This window comes from Musa acuminata, chromosome BXJ2-10 (genome assembly GCF_036884655.1).
Source record: "Musa acuminata AAA Group cultivar baxijiao chromosome BXJ2-10, Cavendish_Baxijiao_AAA, whole genome shotgun sequence".
NCBI lineage: Eukaryota > Viridiplantae > Streptophyta > Magnoliopsida > Zingiberales > Musaceae > Musa > Musa acuminata.
This window is the reverse complement of record NC_088347.1, coordinates 35388316-35409208: the sequence shown is the minus strand read 5'-3', so window position 1 is coordinate 35409208 and position 20893 is coordinate 35388316. Positions and strand designations below refer to the sequence as shown.

The 20893-nt window shown below is 41.5% G+C and overlaps 3 protein-coding genes across 8 annotated transcripts; 2 read left to right on the top strand and 1 right to left on the bottom strand.

Moving 5' to 3' along the window:
* Positions 1 to 441: 441 nt before the first annotated feature.
* Positions 442 to 6350, bottom strand: LOC135625411 (transcription factor GTE4-like). 3 transcript variants are annotated; one of them, XR_010492042.1, is made up of 6 exons: positions 4601 to 6350; positions 4460 to 4496; positions 4264 to 4374; positions 4057 to 4134; positions 2637 to 2876; positions 442 to 1279 (listed from the first exon to the last, which is right to left on the bottom strand). XR_010492042.1 is itself a non-coding variant. In XM_065130192.1 (5 exons), exons 1-4 carry the CDS (start codon positions 6092 to 6094, stop codon positions 4067 to 4069), a joined length of 1710 nt encoding a protein of 569 aa, XP_064986264.1. In that variant the 5' UTR covers positions 6095 to 6349; the 3' UTR covers positions 442 to 1279; positions 4057 to 4066. The 3 variants fall into 3 exon arrangements, 1 of the variants encoding a protein (XP_064986264.1); XR_010492041.1 differs by lacking the exon at positions 2637 to 2876 and having other exon boundaries at positions 442 to 976; positions 1067 to 1279; positions 4601 to 6349; XM_065130192.1 differs by lacking the exon at positions 2637 to 2876 and having other exon boundaries at positions 4601 to 6349.
* A 2515-nt stretch (positions 6351 to 8865) lies between these two features.
* LOC135624266 (uncharacterized) lies at positions 8866 to 10953 on the top strand. Of its 4 annotated transcripts, none has more exons than XM_065127695.1 (3): positions 8866 to 9916; positions 10003 to 10125; positions 10216 to 10418. In XM_065127695.1, the coding sequence occupies exons 1-3, from the start codon at positions 9416 to 9418 to the stop codon at positions 10273 to 10275; spliced, it is 684 nt and encodes a 227-aa protein (XP_064983767.1). In that variant the 5' UTR covers positions 8866 to 9415; the 3' UTR covers positions 10276 to 10418. The 4 variants fall into 4 exon arrangements, with proteins under 4 accessions (XP_064983767.1, XP_064983765.1, XP_064983764.1 ...); XM_065127694.1 differs by having other exon boundaries at positions 8873 to 9916; positions 10205 to 10953; XM_065127693.1 differs by having other exon boundaries at positions 8868 to 10125; positions 10216 to 10953.
* A 5234-nt stretch (positions 10954 to 16187) lies between these two features.
* On the top strand, positions 16188 to 20089 carry LOC135625408 (potassium channel KAT3-like). Its single transcript, XM_065130190.1, has 11 exons — positions 16188 to 16389; positions 16486 to 16701; positions 16807 to 16962; positions 17043 to 17100; positions 17192 to 17509; positions 18010 to 18249; positions 18331 to 18429; positions 18538 to 18570; positions 18649 to 18834; positions 18920 to 19592; positions 19844 to 20089. The coding sequence occupies exons 1-11, from the start codon at positions 16217 to 16219 to the stop codon at positions 19954 to 19956; spliced, it is 2265 nt and encodes a 754-aa protein (XP_064986262.1). The 5' UTR covers positions 16188 to 16216; the 3' UTR covers positions 19957 to 20089.
* Positions 20090 to 20893: the final 804 nt, after the last annotated feature.

Sequence of the window (20893 nt, the reverse complement as noted above, 5' to 3'; positions counted from 1 at the left end):
GTGGGGTTCGTTGACGTTGGTGGTGATGCGTTACCGGGAATTCTGTGGGCAAACAACAGGTAATGGGACTGCTTCACTATGTGATGTCGACCCATCACCAACCCCTTCTCCAATGCGGTTCCTCCAAATCCTACCATGTCGTTATCTCTAGCTGGCCGCTCTCCTCACTCCCCCAATGAGACGGCATTGGCATATGCATGCATGATGGATGTTGTGATAGGTATCCCAAGCGATAGAATTACCCTTCAACTTTCCCATCTCTCTCTCTCTCTCTCTTTAACCATTCCATCTCCTCATAAGACACTTTGAGACTTAATTATACCAATGAATGAAATCAGTACACATCATTTTATTTCGGTTTCAACCGAGTGTTAGAAATCGGATCGGACGTACCTGACCGAGACAAGGAAGCATCTGACATCTGAGAGATAAATGAGAAGATTAGCAAAGCACACAATAATTATTCCAACTATTTAACTATTCGGAAACAGACTATATGGTATAGATCAGCAATCTGTATGCAAAATACTTAATCAACCCCCACAAACATTAATGAAGAAACAGGAATAGAGACCACAGACTCGATCAACCCCCACAAACATTAAAGAACCGTGCAGTGCTACTGTTACCTTGGACGGCCTCACCGATGTCCTCGGTGGCTTGTGTGCGTCTCTTGCTCACTGATACCGGAGAAGTGATGGTCCAAATGATATAGCTGGCATGCTTGATGGGAACTCCTGTTTTAGCTGCTTTCGCTTGCATCGACAATGACAAAATAACATCAGAAGCCCTGCAGGATGATGAAATACCAGCTCTACTACGGCGAGCAACAGTATCGAGTGCTGGACTGCATTAAGTCAGAGATTCGTGTGCATATTATTTACACCAAACTATCCAAATCAAAGGGAAATCTTGCGGATTTTTGCGAGACCGAAATAGTTCCTCGATGCCACGACCACCGAATCACCATAGGTTACTGGTGAAGCACAGCTCCGAGAAGCAACAAATACATTATTAGTCACGGTGTCTGTGTGTGACCAAATTGAAACGAAAGCTTCCCTTGTACCTATAGATTACACCAACATAATCCAGTGCTGCATCAGCAGAATATGGCAGAACCCTTGCTTCTGCAGGCTTTCGAATGACTGCTGCCAGGAGCTTATAGCTTACAATTCTACAAGTCATAACAGAACAAAGAGCACCTTGATTGTTTCGTGTGGACGACTGTCGCACTCTTTTTTCGAGAAGCAACTCCATTTTAAAATGATCCATATACTTGCTGCATATGACATTGACAATTAAACAAGGTGTCATCATAATATACATTAAGAATCCAAAAAGAATTGCTGCTAAAGTAACTGACGTAAACTGTAGAGACAAGGAAATATGATTTGGCGCACTATAATCATTTCAAAAGGGAGTTCTGACAAAGAAAATCATATTCTTTATGTTTCCAATCTTGACGGTTAAATACTTTCACTGATTTGGCCCTGTATGTTCCATTATTTTCAATTTTGATGCATCATAACGGCCTCTTATGATGGTGAATGCATTAATCAGGGAAATATTCACCGGGAGAACTGATAACAATCCATGATGGATCATAATTGCTTCTTCTAATTATCCATGTTAGAGTCATTTAAATGTGTTCAATGAAAAAATGTTTGGATATTATGGGTCTCGAAGATCCCAATTTTACAAATTGCAATTAATTCCACATTAGACACTGCTATTATCCATGTTCTGTATATAGAAATATTTATTCAAACTCTCACTTTCCGTGCATTGCAATGATAAACCCACACTGTCTGCTCATTTAGTGGGCCAAGTAACACCAAACAAAAAGGCTATCAGAACATGGTCTGCAGTTTAATGATCATGGAGAAATTTCTGGACTATCTAGATGATTTTGAATAATGAAGGGGCACTCAAACTGCAACTCTCCACAATTTCAGATAAGCTGTGTCCTCATGCAACTAGCTAAAGAAAAACAAGCGAAAAGGAAAGCAGAAATAAACAAATATATTCTAAAATTCTCCTTCAGAATGTCACAATACTTATCACAACTAATTATCATTTTACCATGTCTTGGAAAGTAAAGACACAAAATCCATATATGGCTATTCAGACCATAAAGCCCGTGAATTTAGTGCTTGAAGCAAGTGTAAGATATATCTTCTCCTTTTCCATTTGTAATTTTGACTCATCCCATTACCTTTGATATTCTTTACAAACCTTAACACTATCACCTTACCCAAAACCTAATATCCAGATCCAGTTTCACCTTAAAAGTTAAAACCATATTCCACCTTTCCAATTCACACAATAATTTTGTGCATCAATCTGATATCATTTTATCCACCAAACTAAAATCAAATATGCAACTGCTTCCCAAAAAATGAAAGCCAATCATATGTCCGATATAGCCCATTGCAACCAACACTAGCCCAAAGAATCTGGCCTTGCGTTAGGTTTTCCAACCATAACCCATGCCAGCTGTGTTTAGGGCTAAAAATTGGAGTAGGTCAGATTAGTGATAAACTAAGTCAAGTCGAATCTGATTTAGCTAGGTTACTCAGTTCCATAACTAAAATATATGAAGTTAAAACCATAATCTGGTACCAGACAACATTTACCTTATGTAACATGCATATTAGATTGCCAAATTGTATTGAGTTCCAGTTGGGTCATGTTAGAATAGTTTTCAATTGAATTATAATTGGATTCTAAACCAATCCAAATTGGTGCTCATTGAACCCAATCCACAGACCGGCTTGAAGGAGTTTGATTTAAAACCAAACCCACTTGCTGCCCTAGCAGCATGGGACACCATCTTATGAAACATGTACCATGCTGTTCCAGAGCTTCTGCATTGCCTGCATGTAGTTCAACAATCTTGGGAATGAACCATTTCATCAATTTAAAAATTATGATACATGCTTATGCCAAAAAAATAAGCACATATTAGTAGGATACAAAGAATTTTAATAATTAAATATGTTAAGAAAAAAGAGCAAGAAACCAATAAAAAAAGGAAGGGATAAAAAAGTACTTAAAAATACTCTAACACAATTCATATTGCATGGCTTCTCGATCTTAAAAAGCTGAAGATTCATCAAATTTGGAAGTAGATTCCACAACCATATATCTTAAGTTTTAAGATGCATGACTACAGTTGCAAACCAAATATTTCTATTCCTTCAATATCTTAAGTGATCAAAAGCGACATAAACAAATGGAATTCTAATAATTATAAATTTCATTGCTCTTATCCCCTATCCTGTTTCCAGATATAAATCCATCAAAGTGATAACTATAATAGGATGTCCTGACAGATATACAAAAATGTGTTGAACTATAATTCAATTTATCTTATTTAGACATGTCAAAGGTTCTATGAAAAAAATGTCTGGCCTATCCGCACTGAGAATCACTCACGTTCCTACGTCTAGAATGCCAAATTATGCTGCTGAGACATAGTTAGTTGCATCCCCTGTGATCAAAGATGACAAATGGTTATGCATTTGATTCTTGCTAAAGCAATATAGCTAACTTTAGAGTGGTGAATTGTTGTTCACTCTTGAAAAACAGAGGGGTCAAAAAAATGCAGTCTCGTACTTTCTTTTAGGTGACAATTTTTAGTACCTTCCAACACTTCATAAATGGCAAAGTGACATAAACTATGTCAATAAACTATGTCAGCTGAATGTTGGACCAGGAAGTTTGATGGCTCTTGGGCAAACGATGGCAACAGAACCTGATGATATTCAATGCAGAGCAGTACTAAATGCCACTAAAACGTTTTGTCATATTAAAAAGGGTGACTCGATGAATGAGAGTCCTACCGATATGGGGTTAAAAAAAACCAATGTGCATAACCTTCCCACCTCAGGCAAAGAAGTTGTTTATGTTGAAGCAATCAAACTACAGCAAATAACAGTTGTAAAAAATATCCACTAGTTATGTTATGTGCAACGTAGAAGCTTAGTCATAACCAACTTGAACATGTCAAACACAACAGCATTGCTCATCAGACATGGCAATGATTATTATCACCTTGATTCATTCACGTCCTAGGTGAGTGTGAGAGTGGTGCATCCGAGCCATAGGCAGAGGAACTTTCACTGTCAGAATCTGCAGAAAGCCTCTTAATAAGTGGTTAATTTTGTTTACATTTGATGGTAAGAAAATGATTCATATTCCAGTTCAGAACCTTCTAAGAGACACAAAAAACTATTAGTGATCAAGAGAGCTACTCATTACCACTGGATGAGGAACCAGAATCGCTGCTGGAGCTGCTAGTTCTTATTGCATTTTCCCCTTCCTTTTCTCCTCCAACTGGTGAGGAAGAAGCCACATATTTCTCATCCACCACTGTTTTCCAATTAAGCCATAATAATAAAATGAGAAAACAATGTGCCAATGAGGAGCCAATATATGCAAGAGTCGTCTGTCTTACTTTTCTCAGGTTCATCGGCATCAACAGGTTCCTGAGTCTGCAAAAGCATCAAGAAAACAACATAAATATGTTTACCCATAATATCTACCTGTCTTATTTTTGTTGGCAAAGAAGGAAGCAAATTAACATACTAGTCCATACCATTGTATGCACCACTTCTGGTGCATTATGCCCAACTGCTTGCCTTACCGAAGTGGCAAGTTCGGCTTTCCTTTTGTTCTTGCTCAAAGCCTTTTTGTAATTTGTGATGAATCTGTCAAGTTCCCAGAGAGTCTCCACGTCCACACTGTCTATGTCCACTTCAATTTCATCATCATGCTGGCTCAGAGACGAATTCCGCTTCTTAATAATCTGCACAATGCTCTCCAGCTTTTCCGGGGGCAGGTTCTGCAGGCTGTTGCTCAGTTTCTGCTTCTCCTCAAATGTCATATCCCTCTTGTTCGGATCCTTAGCCTTCGGCTTCTTGGGAGCTGGAACTCTTCCAATGTGTGTGGAATGATTCACTTGCTTCGTTATTGGTTCGGCTGCCACAGGATGTACAGTGGAATCAGACCTCTCCAACATCCTCAAGTCGAGTGGCGGAGGCTTCTTGGTTATTGGTGGACGAGGAAGGTGTGCAAACTCAGCTTCTATGGCAAGCCACCGCTCCTCGAATATTTGGAGTAACTGATCGGCCATGGCATGCACGTCCTGCCCCTTGAGGTTGTAAGTCATTGCATTCCAGAACGTCAGTCTCACGTCCTCCGCAAACTCATGAGGTGAATTGTAGCAGTCATCTGCAAGCCGAGACTTCACGGTGCCAAGGTCCATCGGGCACTTGATGATGCTATAATAGTCATGCAAACCTAGGGCCTTCACGTCAACCGGCACATTGAACACCCATCCATGCTTGTGCTTCATCAACCTCGAGAGAAGCGTGCTGCAACTCTTGAATGCCTGCGCATAGAGTTTCTTATCCACCAGCCCTTCACTGCCAGCATTCGGCAATTCCGAAGATGGCTTCTTTCCACCAATGGCTTTCGATTTCTTGTGGCTATGCTGGTCGTTCGGGGCAGATTTCTCCTTCCCAAGTACGAAGTCAGAATTCCGGTAATACTGGTTCGCCTTGGGCGTCCGCTTCTCCTTCTCCGCGCCCTCACCCGGGTTATTCTCGGAGGCAGCGACGGATACACTGAGCTGGCGGCGGAGGGGTCCGGCGGTCGCCGCCACCTCGGGCGCCCTCCCCCCAGATCCGGGGGTGTTGGGGTCCGTAACAGAGAGCTGGGAGCGGGTGTACCCGGCGGCCGAGGCTAGCTGAAGCTCATGGGCCTCAAGCCGCTTGGAGAGGGCACGGACCAGGTCGAGCTCGGCGGCGAGCTTCCGCCGCAGCTCCCGCGCCTCTTTCCGCGACCGAGAGGCGACGCTCCGGCCAAGGGAGCCGCGGCCGTTGGCGAGCGGCGGGCGAGCGGAGGGTCGGTTGGGGCCGGAGGAAGCGTCGTCGGAGGCGACGGGGTGAGGCGGGGGTTGGCAGCGGGGTGAGTCGAGGTCATCGTGGGGCGGCGGAGGGGGGCGGGGGTGGAAGGCGGTCTTGGCGGCCTTGTTGAGGGATTTACGGGTGTAGACCTTGCCGCCTCCCGGCGGAGGCGCCGATGCCATGGCAAGCGAAGGGGGCAGCGGGAAGCACCGGCCGCCAGTCAAAATCTCCTCAGGAAGACGGAAATCTCGTGAGGGTTTCCGCTAATTCTATCGTGCCGGTGGGGTAATTGTGAGCTTTTCGAAGCCCTAAATCTAAATGGAAATAGGGCAAGGGTAGATCTGTCGGGGATGGAGGATTACGTTTTAGTCGTAGGAGAAGCAGCAGCGCGAGAGAGAGAGAGACAAAGAGAGAAGCTGCTGCTGCTGCTTTATGTGGAGATGAGATGGCGGCGTTTCGATCCGAGAAATGGTGCCACTGATACCGTGTCGTGGGCGACGCAGGAACCACCCGCAGAGCCGAACCACACACCGATTAGACCAGTCCCATTGGTCAGAAGCTAAGTGGTCCCCACGGGACCGGCATTCTCTCATACGTGGGATAACGTGGCAAGATTCGCGTCCTGATTTGATGATTTGGATGGTGCGGCGGACTTCCTCACCGAGATGTATCTTTAAGGAATACTTCAGGACTCGACAGGGGGAAAGAAGCTGCGGCGACCGATAAAGACGGAGGCTATCGAGCCGGCCCACCGCCGTCGCCGATGCCTCGAGCGCAAAGAGGCGACGGTGCTTGCCGTGTGCTCGAAGTCGCGGTTGGAGTGGGTCATATTTAGGGGATTCATGGTAGACGGGCCGGAAGCCCATTGGGCCAAATAGAGTAGTAATATCACAAGTGCGGTTGTGCAGTCGGTCAGTGCACAGAGAAAACAGGTTCATGTCCAAGTCAAGCAGACATGGATGCCATCGGAAGAAGAGCGTGATCGATTCGATCTGCAAAACTCCTCCTGCTGTATGTCATATATCCCTCATTGGTATGTGAACATTCACGCTTGGGAACCCAACTGGTTCTTCTTCTCCGGTAGCTCAGATGCATCGACATGGTTAAGTGCAGTGGTCCAGCTTCCCATTTATGACTTGTTTCCGATCTTCTTTTGCCTCGACACCTCCTACTGTGCTCCCATGAACTCCCACTTCCGGTGAGCACGCAAGACTGGTCTCTCTCATCTTTGGTAAGGTGGGGGCTTCTTCCTGCTGGCTAGGGTTTGGTCCCGGTCCTTGTCAGTCATCATAACCTTCACTGCCTGAGACATCCATGAGCGGGCATGTGGAGTGAGCTGCCAATCCGGGCAGGTAGCTGCACCGAAGGCCATTTCTGCAAGCTCCATGGCCACATGAGATCCCCTAGTTTGGCAAGCCTGTTCAGAGGTCAAGCTGCATGAGTGCCAAAACAAAAGCTTGGGTGCCTGCCACAGTGTAACCTTCCAGATTTACACAAGACTTCATTGGTGATTGCAGCATTTGTGTGTCAAGACCACATGAGCAATCCAATTAGGGAGATGGTTTTGAACACAAGCATAGCTCCTTTTAAGATCTTTGGTGTGATAATAATAATGATGTATCATGTCAAGTTAATGATCATATGAGAAGACATTAAAGGAAATAACTATGGTAATTGGCATCCTCCATGCAACATTTTGTCAACAACGGTGAAGATATACAGCTAGCATCCATTGATGCAAGGCAAGGTTTAGGTTCCTTTTGCAGAGAAGGCATCATTTTCACCCATTTAAGTGAGTGTTAGGTCAGCTCCAATGGCATAAGAAATACAAAAGAGGATACATTGTGCAATAAAATGCCACCACTTTGGTTATTATTAACAAAGGACAATTTGGGTAGGTGAAATACTGGAAATGTGAGTGGAATTTAGAGAAAGGCAATGCATGTATGTGTCTCTTTCATGCCCCCACATTAACCTAACCTTCTTCCTTCCTTCCTTGTTGAGCCTTATTCTAGGTTTTTTTTCCCTTCCATATCTTTGCCATCTAGAATGCTACCAAGTTGTGAATGACTCAAATATTGGAGTTTTTAGACATGAAAAATGTTTTGAGCTCCTAATGTTTGTAGATGTTTTTTTATAGTTCATTGTTCTTTTAGTATTTCTTTCTTTTATACTTTCATTGACTTGTTGCTCAGACCAAATTTTGTTTACTGGAGGTAAAATACAATTATCTTAAAAGATGTAATTGGTATCACAATATATATTTTTTTATTATTTTTGATGAGATTGATTTTTGGATGTCTAAGAAAAGGGAAAAAGGGATTAATACTTCACTTAATGTGTTAATGAACAAAGAACTTTGTTAGGAGTCAAGCAAAGATGTGAAGGTGAGATATGGGAAGTTGTTGATGCATCCCAAAATCTAATGTGTCATCACTCTATCTAACAACTATATTTTACATCTAACCCATATGATGTATGATGACATGAGATGGCATCTTGCAAGATGGTAGCATGCATGGGGAGGAGGATCCCATGCCAAGTCACGTCCTTCATGTCATGCTGGTGGTCACACCAAAAGGTGCATTCCATGACGCCATTGCAATGAGACATCATGATAATTGAAAGCCTCACTCGCACATGATTACATACATGTTTGCATCCACTTTACATGTCATGCAAGTATCTAAGAGACTTTGATGGTGGCTTTCTTCTTGCCTTTGGCTTATAAATCTCATCATCCTCTCATCAATGCGATCCACTTGTTGCTTTCCTTCTAAATGAAGTACAAGAGTGACGTGCATTCTGAAGGGAATACAATGCTTAAGTATTCACCCAAATAGAGAGAGAGAGAGAGAGAGAGAGAGAGAGAGAGAGAGAGAGAGAAGCATTTTATTTCTTTCTAGATATATGTAGAAACACCAAGATATAAAAAGACATTTTATTTCTTTCTAGAAAAGCGTTTTGGACTTAAGCCAAATTGTTGAAGGAGTAATTTGTGTTCCGAGTTCTTCTTTAATGAGAGACCGTCAGCCATCAAGACGAGGGACCATAGATTCCGTCCGATCTCGGTGAATGGGTGCAATGGCACACACCATTTCATGTATGGATCCAACATGCCTTGATGCGATGAGATCGGTTCGCATTCCAAGCAAGTATATGGAGAAGATTTGGAGATAGATTCGTGAAGGAAGAGAGCAGCGAGAGAGATCTCCTTCCGCAAAGGCTGGTCGAGAGTATCGGGAGAGGAGTGGAGCGAGGATTTGGGCGATAACAACTGCTGCGAAAAGATTCGATCAAACAGCTCTTTGGATGCCATCGCACCCCTCAGACAATGCAATCCTAGCCGATTTTTGCGAGATCTTCAGCTCCTCAGATACCTGTCCTCCTCCTTCAATGGATCACGATCGCTTCCTTCTCGGCCCGGAGCGAGGCTGATGGTATTTAGGTTCTTGGTAAGAGTGTTGGATGGAAGTTCTGTTGCTGGGTGAAACGGAGGAAGCATGACACCGAATGAACAGACCAAAGGCAGCGTCCCCGGTGACGGTGGACTCAGAATGGGGAAGAAGAACAAGCAGAAGAAGATCCCCCAGCGCGGGCTTGGAGTCGCCCAATTGGAGAAACTCCGGCTAGAAGAACAGCAGAAGAAGGGCGCGTCTTCCTCCTCCGATCCATCCACGCAGGGCTTCGGTTTCCCGCCGCCGCCCCCCCCGCCCCCGCCACCGCCGCCGCAGCAGCAGCAGCAGCCTTACTTCCCGCTCGCCACGGACGAAGGCGTGATGCGACCTCGAGTCGCCCTGGTCGTGCCTGTCAATTCCTACCCTGTCATATCAATGCCACCCCCCCGGCCGGTCGCGCAGGACACCTCCATGCCAGTGCTGTGGAACGCCGGCGATCCGAACGCTTGCGACGGTGAGGCTTTTGCTAAGAGTTTTGGGTTTCATGTCCCTCCGGGGAGCGATCTCTCGAACACCAGTTGTCGATCCAGGACGCCAATGACACTGGTTAGGAGCATCCATCTTTCGCTGCGATGTCATGGGTTGCTTCGGTCCACGGCAGTGCTCACGAGTCCGTGTTGCTTGATCTGCAGGCGAACATGGCATCACCAGCGTCGTCCGTGGAGCCCCCTTCAAACCAAACCACTTCGCATAGCTACGACTTGCTATCTTGCTGGCGAGAGCGAGAGCGAGAGCGAGAGAAAGAGCGAGCGAGGGTACGCATCACCGCTGCTTTCTCTTCTGCAACAGTTACTACTACCATCATCAAATGGCCATTTCATCTACTCAGTGTAGATCCTTGGCAGGAAGCGGCCATGTCCGTTTTACCCCGACGACATCTCCAGTCAAACAGCTTACCCCTCTAAACTCCCTTCACCTGCAAATGGAATTGCTGGTTTCAGAAGAGACGCTTCGAGTTCCGGTCTTCATCCCGACAGAGGCAACAAAGAAAATGGCAGCTTTCTCACCTTGTGTCCCAAGTGCTCTTCCCCCAACCCATCATTCTATAAACCCGATCTTGGTGATGTTGGTCAGGCAAGAAAGTGGTGCACTTTGTTTCACACCCTTCTTACGGTCATCACTCTCTTCTTCCTCCTTGATCGAACTTGCTTGTTTGCTGCAGGATGAACGACCCTACTACAGTTTCATACCCATCGGTCCAAGTAGATCTGAGACAGCAACATCCGAGAGGAGAGGAGAAGCAGCGGATGGTATCGATCTCAATCTGAAGCTTTGAGAAAGGAGGCTTAACATTGCTTTTAGTACGTGTTCTTCGAGTTTCATTTTGGATCGTCATGAATCGCATCATCTGGTAATGTCGTATAAATCGAGACGATGCCATCGATCCAAGAAATCTGCTGCATACTTCAGTTCTACGAGGTCTTTAGACATATATATTATGGATCATATGACTACAAGCCATTGGAGTATGGTTGGAGATCGAGTTGAAGACTATGAAATGAATCATGTGTATGATTTGACCGATCGAACTGCTGCAATGCAGGGAACTAATAAATAATACGAGTGGCGTGATTCTACTGATACATTTAGAAGTAAGCCACTATTCGATGTTCAATCAATAAAGTCACACACATGAATAAAGTAAGGAAAAATCTTTGTACTATTCTCGTACATTTTCATTCTGAACTAATTAAATTGAATTTGAATATTAGAATTTCTCTTCCTTTTTTTTTTTTTTTGCTGGTAACATTTTAACACTCAAAACGGATTAGATCGGATCAATTTTATCACATCGGATTGATGAGGAATTCATCATTTCCTTATCCACAAAAACAGTGAGTATGAATTAAAATAAAATTTGGGATCGGCTTATCGCTCACGAAGGATGGCTCACGGTTGGAACAATCTCTTTAGACCTAAACAACAGCAATCTAATGGAGGAGTAAAGTGATTGACGAAAACCTAAAAGGATGCAATCTCTTCAGCATTACTCTTATGTTTTTTTAAGGTTAAATGCCAAATGAAAGGTCAAGAATTCATTTGGACTTGCTTGATCATAATCTTCCATGCAGCCCTGTCTCAAGCTTGACTCAAAAAGTCTACTTAAGTGGTCTGACTTAGGGTTTCAATAAAAGTAAAATACACATACTCGTAGATCATATCAATGTCTTTACAGGGCGACGAATACATTTTTAAGTCTAATTATAATTTTAGCCCAACTCGGAATTCTCGTCCTAGGATTGGATGATTGAAGCAGAAATCAAATTTGTGGAGATAGTCAAAGATGATAGTCACTATAATTAAAAAAAAAAAAACAAATTTCAGAAATTATTTCATAAATTCTGAATAAAGACTAGATATGTGCTTATCGAGAAATTTGCATGAAAAATGAAAGAGATAGAAACTTGATGTGCTCTGTAAATTATTCCATCAAAGAAAAAGAAGCATGGAAGAGAAGAGTCAAATGAAAGAGAGAAATCCTGACTGATCTTGGATGATCATAATACAAAGAAATATTCTAAGAATTTAATATTAGTGCATATAAATCGGAACGATTCTATAATAATGTGAAAAGCTGATGTGATTGTCGACTTATCATGGTCATGCGAGGACAAAACTCCGAGATGCTGGACCAGGGAATCATGAGTTCCCCAACACATCGTGGCATGCGATGACATGCTGCATCTTTTTGACAAACTTAGCAGCACCTGTTCATGGACCAGCAAGCAGAATCCATCAACAAGATAAACAAGCTCAGATCCTAAATAACTTCATTTCTTTATCCATTCACAAAATTCTGAAGGAAATCTTCATCCCTCAAAGTTCAATCAATTGCAAGAAGTATGAGGGCACCCCAAATGTGGTGCCATCCTTCCTGTTGGTACACCTGCACAATTCGTAAGGCCAACAAAACGGTGCTCAAAGTCTAAAGTAGCATCATGTCTCCATTTGGTGGCACCGACAACGCGGTCGGCCGGCAGATTCGATCCGAGTACGAGTTCACTCGAGATAATTCGACTGCTGTGTTGTGATTCTTCCGGGAAGAATCAATCCTCAACAGTTTCTTTGTGGTACCCTTTCTAAAAGTAGAGCAAAAAGGAATGCATGTTTCAGAAGCAAATGCAACTGTGCAAGTTGAGTACTAGTCCACACACTCGACACTAGAAACTGCGTCTTTGGCACCTAAACTCCATTGACAGATTCGGTGGATCTTTCGAGGTGGTCAACTGAGCCATTCCTCACCATAGTTGGAGAAGGGATGGTCAACTTCTACGGCCAATCTCTGGCTGAAGGATGGGGATGAGAAGCTTTTGGCCGCTGCTTGGAAAGCTACAATCAACTAGTAAGGGCAACTGACATGTGGAAGGTATTTTTCTAACTAAGCATGCCTTCTACTTTATCCATGCTTTATTCCCCATCACAGTCTCTGTTGAAGAACCGGTGACAGGGAGAGTCTCTTTTTTTCTTGAGCTAGACAAAACCAATGGAGGCAATGATAGGGTTTCTCTTATTGGTTGTCGACATAAGGTCATCATCGACTGACCAATCATTAACGACATACGTTGCACATGATTGGATGTAGCTAAAGCCATTTGAGAGAAGTCATAAAGGATCATCCATGCAATGCAAAGAACAGTGCTGAATCAAGCCAAGCATGTTTTCTTCTCTACTGAAAGTAACAATGAAGCATGAAGCCAAGAGAAATGGTGAAAGAACTCTACTAACAACCCAGTAGTGTGATTCGGTGCATGACTCCATGCACGGGCTGCCGTGTGGCGGAAGGGGAGAGGACAAGAGGATGAGTCGGGACAGCCCACCCTCTCTCCTGCTGCCACACCAGCACATCCCGCATGGAGACAGTGTGTATCTGGCATTTCTTGATGATGATAAGAACAGGTCAAGCTGCTTGTATGTGCACTGAGATTTTTCTAACAACAATGAAGGTCCAAAGAAACAAAGGCCAATAATTAAGAGCTATCATTCTAACAATTCTAAAAACAGTGACAACCCACCATAAAACCCTGGCCCAGTAGTTGGTATATTTATTTTTCTTTTAAACAAATCAGTAGATTTGAATGCTTGCATGGAGACAGTGCCCAACAAGCATTTAACCTAAGATAATCAGTGATAATGTCATTACTGGGTTAGATTAGGAACCAACCTGGCATACGAACTGGTTAATAAAGAGTGAAGAGAATGGATCTGGTGGATCCTTCTCCGATTCTCTAGTCAGAACATGTGAGCTTTTTGAATGGAAAGAAAGAAAGATGGAGTGGAACCAGATGCCAGGTTACTCAAATTTGAGGCTCAGATACCACAATTTGATGTGTACATGTGGGACAAGAGAATTATATGTATCAAAGAACAGGAATATGGTTTGGCCATGTCTGTTTTGAGAGTTTCAGTCAAGCAGGAAGCCCCATATGCTTTTGTCGACAAATGGAACATTATTGAGCAAGCCTGAGCAAATCTAGACTTCAAAGTGCTGTTATGAATGTCTTACCTGAAACGACCTTAGTTGGACCTCCTTATGCATGATCATATGCTACTGTCACTCTACAATCTTTCAGAAGACTCATGATATCCTAAATAGATCAAGATGATAAACCTCTAAATCTTAGGTTGACAAGAACATGACAGATGAAAAGAAGGCAAAAGGAATCCACAAGAGTGATAGTTGACCAGAGAATTAAGCCATGGCCCAAAATCAATGAAGACTATGACATGAGGGAGCTATCACATGGAATTTTTTCGAGTTGAAGGACCACTTTACCTCTTAGGATGGGGATGATGAGCTTCCAAGAAAGACCTGCTCAGTGGATACGGACAGAGTGACATCCAGAGAAGCAATCCATCAGCTACCTGCAAAATCAAAAGATACATGAGTGAATTCTTATCAACAAACTTCCCTCAAGGAGCAGTAAACTTAAACATTCTCCCACAGGAACCACATAATTCGCGGTGCAATCTAGTTTTGAAAACAAAGCAGCATGATTATCTGAGATCCTCCTCTGGAATATTCATTGCGTGATTTCAAAGACTCGTAATCCAGAAGGACATCTTGATTTATGTGAATCCAAAAGGATGTGATCATGAAGAGAAACTCAATTCAAAGATGCAGATTATACATGGGATTTTGTACTCTTGATCTTTCCTCAAAACGTGTGGATCATGTGACTCTTAAGAGTGGCAGCTTGGTTCCTGGAATAAACATTAAACATGTCTTGAACAACCACCACATAAAAATGAAGAAAAGTATAGTTAATGAATGGACATGAAAAAGGTAATATCAATATATCATATCCAAACAGCACATGGTCTCTTCAGTTGTAGTGCACCACAAAGCTCCTTCTTTGGTTGTCCATGTCGAGAGATAATAGATGTAGATGAAGTCAAATCACCAGAGATTCAGGATACACACTGATGGTGTTAGGGCTGTACATCAGTTGTTTACATTAGTCAAATTAATTCCCTAAACACACAGGAAGTGGTCAGCACTCAATACAGATCACCTTCTAAATGGTGAGCATTGAACCATGAGGCTGACATGCAACTTAGCCAGCAACAACCTTGATGACAAGCCAAAGAGGTAAATTCCTAAAATTTCTTTACCGTCACCTACCACAGTCAATGTAATAAAGATGGCAAGATGGACCATTGGAGATTCAACTATCAAAGCCATTTCAGGCGAACTACCTTGCAGAATATGACCTCCATGTAGTACTATACTGTGTTTTCTCTCCTGACTTCTGCTTTAATCAGTTTGTGGCCCCTGCCCTTTACATCAAAGATCCTCAACATCATTGAGGGTTGTGTGACAAAGTAAGCTGCTTTCTGAACTAACTCACATGTCCATGGATCGAGAAGCACCTAAACTGATCCACACAGAAGCTTGAATTGAACAAACCACTTGATATTTTAAGTATGATTTGCAAAATGCTTCGTTCAACTTTGTCAGGCTTCTGTAGCTTTGAGTCTACCTGAAGGCAAAGCAAATAAATCCTCCTCTTGTTGCCAGTTGCCCTATAAGTAATGGTCCAAAGTAGAATGCTCACATTAGGATCATCAGTGTCCTCTCAAATTCAGAAATATATTATGGGAAATTAAATTCACAATTAATTAAACAGTTGTTTAATTAACTGTTTCTAGAAGAACTAATTAAAACATTCTTCGAAATCCTCTGCAAAGAACATGTTTGCGCAAGATGCAAATTATGTAAATTGATTTCCATCTGCATAAGAACATATTGAGACCTATTAACTAAGAAGGCAAAAGAGATACTTCATTCATAGATCAAATGGTAGTTACTGGACCACATTCTTCAACCATAAGGAGCATAAATAATCAGAGGTCACTTTAATGCCTGAAGTTGGGAAATTGCTTTTGAGATGAACTTTTGTGAATCTAGTTCAGTTTTCAACCCCAGCCTTCTCCCAATATCCTGACAAAAGTAACAAGCATCAGTAATGGGATACTATCTAGAGTAATCTTGATGCTTTAGAACCTGTACTATCAATCTTTAGAGCAAACATCCATCAAGTAGGGTCTCGCCATCTTCTTAATTAAATTACACCCATCTGCATGGCCACCTAAAATATGTTTGTCTCTATTTACAGTCCCATATCAAGCATATGTGTTTGAACTGTCATTCTCACGGTTAGGGCTCGAAGAAACCAACCTTGCTTTCTCTAAAAAAAATCTTTGTTTTCCTCTATTTTGCCTCATAATCTAGAACCAAAATAAAATCTTTTTAAAGTCAACTGAACGTAGCCTGGGGATGTATATAAAACCACTCCACCACACCTCAACATACACATCTAGCTTCACATACAAGCCAAAGCAAATATGGTCCTCCTTTCTGCCAAATCCTGCTTTCAGCCTTTCTGTTATGATGGCTTCCAGGAGGAAAGCAGCAGCTACAGTTTCTCTAGTGACCTCCTTCCATCTTTAGGAGCAAAGATTAACCAGTCAATCAAGCTGAGAAAGTTTATAATATCACCCTACAATCCTCGTTACAGGTGAAATTTTCCCTACACATTAAATTTCATCAATGCAGAAGATAGAATAACCAGCTAATACGTTCTCCACTTACATGGTACTTGTTTTCTTCTCAGAGCATGGCAGATGTTCCTGGTTCTCCTGGTTATTTATTCAGCCTGGATCTGCCCATTTGAACTAGCATTTTTGAGATACTTGCCACCCAAACTTTTCTGGGTTGAAAACATCCTGAATAGCTTTTTTGCAATTGATATTATTCTTACCTTTTTTGTCGCTTATCTGGATCGTAAATCATATCTCTTGATTGATGATCCAAAGAGAATTGCAGCCAGGTCAGTATGTAACATTTAGCTATTTCTTTCTCCTTCATAAGCATAGTACTCATTAAGAAGAAAAAAAATCAAGATAAATTGTATTAACTCAACATTACCATGCAGATATCTATCCTCCTGGTTCATCTTTGACATCTTATCAACAGCTCCATTTCAAGCAATCAGCCTTCTCTTTGAAGGCAGTGGGAATGACCTTGGTTTTAAAATACTCAACATGCTTAGACTGTGGCGGCTACGTCGGGTCAGTTCCCTTTTTTCAAGGTCTGCATCCTCTCCAGTATCTTCAAAGTCTGATGAACAAGGAAAATGGATAGTCATTATATATCATTTTCTTTTGATAGGCTTGAGAAGGATATCAGGTTCAATTATTTTTGGACACGATGCACAAAGCTCATCTTGGTAAGCCTTCGGCCTATTTTCACTTCCTTTCTATTTCTAAACAAGCATGATCAGTGAATAATTTGCTTGCAACTTCTGTGTTTGGCTTCAGGTAACTCTCTTTGCTGTACACTCTGCTGCATGCTTCAATTATCTTATTGCTGATCGATATCCTAATCCAAGGAGAACATGGATAGGTGCAGTGATTTCAAACTTCAGATCAGAAAATCTGTGGACCAGATATGTAACTGCAATGTACTGGTCCATTACAACACTGACAACAACGGGATATGGTGACTTACATGCTGAGAACTCAAGAGAAATGCTTTTTGACATCTTCTACATGCTGTTTAATTTGGGATTGACAGCTTACCTCATTGGAAACATGACAAACCTTGTTGTACATGGCACCAGCCGCACCCGAAACTTCGTACGTGTTGTTCCTTCTACCAATTGCCAAAAAACTGTTATCACTTGCCTCATAATGCCAGGTTACCTGTTTATAAAGTTCAAAAAACTAGGAGATAAATAGCTGCAAGCACAAGCAGATTTCTTAGAATAAACTAATGCTCATGGAATAGATATATTCGATTATTGATATATGGCTCTCAGGAACCAAAATATATTTTAATTTCTATTTCAAACTAAAACAATTTTCATTTTGTGTAGTTATTCTTCCATCCTACAAGAATGTCGATAGATTAACAAGTCTGCAGTTGTATTTAAATTCTCAGAAAAGCCAGTCAATTTGTTATAGAATAAGCTTAGACATGTAGCTTTATCCTACCATCAATGTTGGCTACACAAAAGGTTGTTTACCTGATTAACATTCATTTAGAAAGCAGCTTTAAGAAAAGATATCTCAGGTTTGATTAAAGGTGATTACTAAATTCATTGTCATCCACTGCTGACAATTATTTGATGCGACAGAGAGACACAATCCAGGCTGCTTTGGAATTTGCAGCAAGAAATCAGTTGCCCCAGCGTATCAAGGATCAAATGCTATCTCACATATGCTTAAGATTCAAGACAGAAGGACTAAAACAGCAAGAAACTTTGAATGATCTACCAAAGGGCATTAGTTCAAGCATAGCATATTGCTTGTTCTTTCCAATTTTACAACAAGTCCAACTTTTCCATGGGGTTTCCTTTAACTTCCTTTATCAACTGGTATGCACTCATACCTGCCTCTAATGACAAACATTTTGATGATATTTCCAATATATTTATACCACTTTTTGCAAGAAATAGGTTACAGAAATGCAAGCTGAGTATTTTCCACCAAAGGAAGATGTAATACTGCAAAATGAGGCATCAACAGATCTTTACATATTGGTATCAGGAGCAGTGGTAAGTAAAGGTTTGGGTGCTTCATTAAATAATTTATGTTGCTCATGTAAAATTGTTCATATTTAACAACAATAAGTTGATTTATTTGTTGATATGGCTTCAACACAGGATTTGATATCAAATATTGGTGGAACTGAACAAGTAAGTTATTATTATTATGTTCTTCATAAATATACATGCTAAAAGCATGTCTCTAAGTGTGCATGTGTGTGTCAACAGGTTTACGAAAGGGTAGCTGCAGGAGAAGTGTTTGGGGAGATAGGAGTCCTATGTTGCATGCCACAACCATTTACTGCACGCACCATTGAACTCTCACAAATTCTAAGGCTGAGCAGCACCACATTCATGAACATGTTTCAGGAGAATACAGAAGATGGGAATACCATTAGGAACAATCTTTTACAGGTATTTTTTGGAGCTACATCCTAAATCCATCAAGAAAGTGTTTATATAAAAATAGAAGTTCATGCTTCTTGATGCCATTTTACAGAAAATGAAACTAGAACAAAGACCATCTACCAGAGTAGACGAAAATGGTCCACGAGTACATGATGAATGGCTCAAAAAAGAAAATCAGAGCCTCTCTTCGCAACACCAAGATTACAAAGTTCAAGAACAACCAACACGGAGATCAATGGAGACAGGAGATATTCCATGCACACCTCAAGAGTCAGTATGTTATGGCATAAAATTAAACGATGCAGAAAGATATGCAGCAGAGCACAGGGATGACCAAACAGCTCACTGCAAAATCATTATTCTGGATCAAGGAGTAAACATGGACAAAGTAAATGACAGCAATGGGACATCAACAGCTTTGACAGAGAAAGATGCTTATGATGGTAGCTACGAATTGTCATTAAGATACAGAAACAGAATGTCCATAATAGAGAATCATCAAGTAGCAAACATACATAGAACAAACACCGTGACCGAAATAAAGCAGGAACGATTCCAGCAACTGATGCAGTCAAAATTTCCTGACAAAATGAAGAAGACAAGCTCAGACCTTGGAAGCAGTGCAGTCAATACCAGTGACACTCAAACAACCAACAAAAGGGTCATCATTCATATGCTTTCAAGAAAGTCAAGAAGTTCAAGAGAACAGATCGGGAAGCTCATAAACTTACCTGGTTCTTTAGAGGAGCTCTTTAAAACTGCTAGTAAGTATTATTTGACTAAGCTAAAATATGTGATGAAACCCTGAATTGAAGCTGGATAGTAAAATTTAATTAAGTTTGAAGTTAGTTTTTTTTTTTTTTTTTCTCTAACTCAAAGCTATAAGGATTAGATCTTAGCAGATACTTCATCTCCATAAAACTATAAATCATGAATTGAACAGGGTTTAGCTATTGCATTAAATCAAACTATTATCTAACAGTGTTGTCTGAAACTTTATTTTGTGCAAGTGCAGGTCAGAAATTCACTGGTTATCAACCAACAAAGGTGGTCAATCAAGATAACGCAGAAATAGATGACATTGCAGTTGTTCGAGATGGAGACCATTTATTTCTCCTAGAGTTGTAAGGAATCTTAGTTATTTTACCATAAAAAGGTCACAGAAGCTGATGATGCCTACTCATGAAAGATGCCATGATCTACGAGTTCTTATCACCATTTTCAATACTAACCTCAATATGTAGAACTCAAGAAGTCCACACAATGTGACAAAGCAGAGATCCAAAATCGATCATGCAAAATCTAGCTTTTCCTGTCCCTATATTTATATAGTGACAAAGCAGATGTTGCAAGCTGCGGGACCGACAAGATTTCCTTTGTAAACACATAAGATAACATGGATTTGCTCATGCCGCAAGCAATTCTGTTTGAATTTACATGAGAAATATAGACTCATGAGGGTCATTGGAGTTTTAGGTTGTCCATAAACGAGTTGAGAAAGGATGAGAGTCCAGTTGAATAAAAGTATGTTCCTTTTTCTTTGTCGTGAGGTGTTGAATATTTGTGCAAAGCAAAACTTTGTTGTCTCCAAATAAAGAGATATGGATGCTCCAGAGTTCACCTTTACATGGAAGTCTCTCTAAAGACTCTTACCTAACTCAAGGATCTGGAAACATCCCATTCATTGTATCTGTCAAATTGAGTGCCGTACGGGAATGTCCAAAACAAGTTCAGATAAAAAAAACAAGGTAAAGAACATTCAAGAAAAGCCGAAATCCCTCAAACTGCAGTCCTCGTTATGGACCTCCAATGACATGTTTGCCATTATATCTACCTATCAATCAGCAATGACTAAATGTCAAGATTGAAAAAGACGCAGCAGCGATCGGTTTAAACGTCGGGGGATTAAAGGTTTGGCTCCAACAGTAGCACTGATCTCTAGAACGCAGCGAGTTCCCGAACGATGACGAATGCAAGCACGGCAATGGCGTAACATACTACTTACCAGAAAATAATCGCGCAACAAACTACATTATATAACCTGATTAAAGAAGGCCGAGATGGA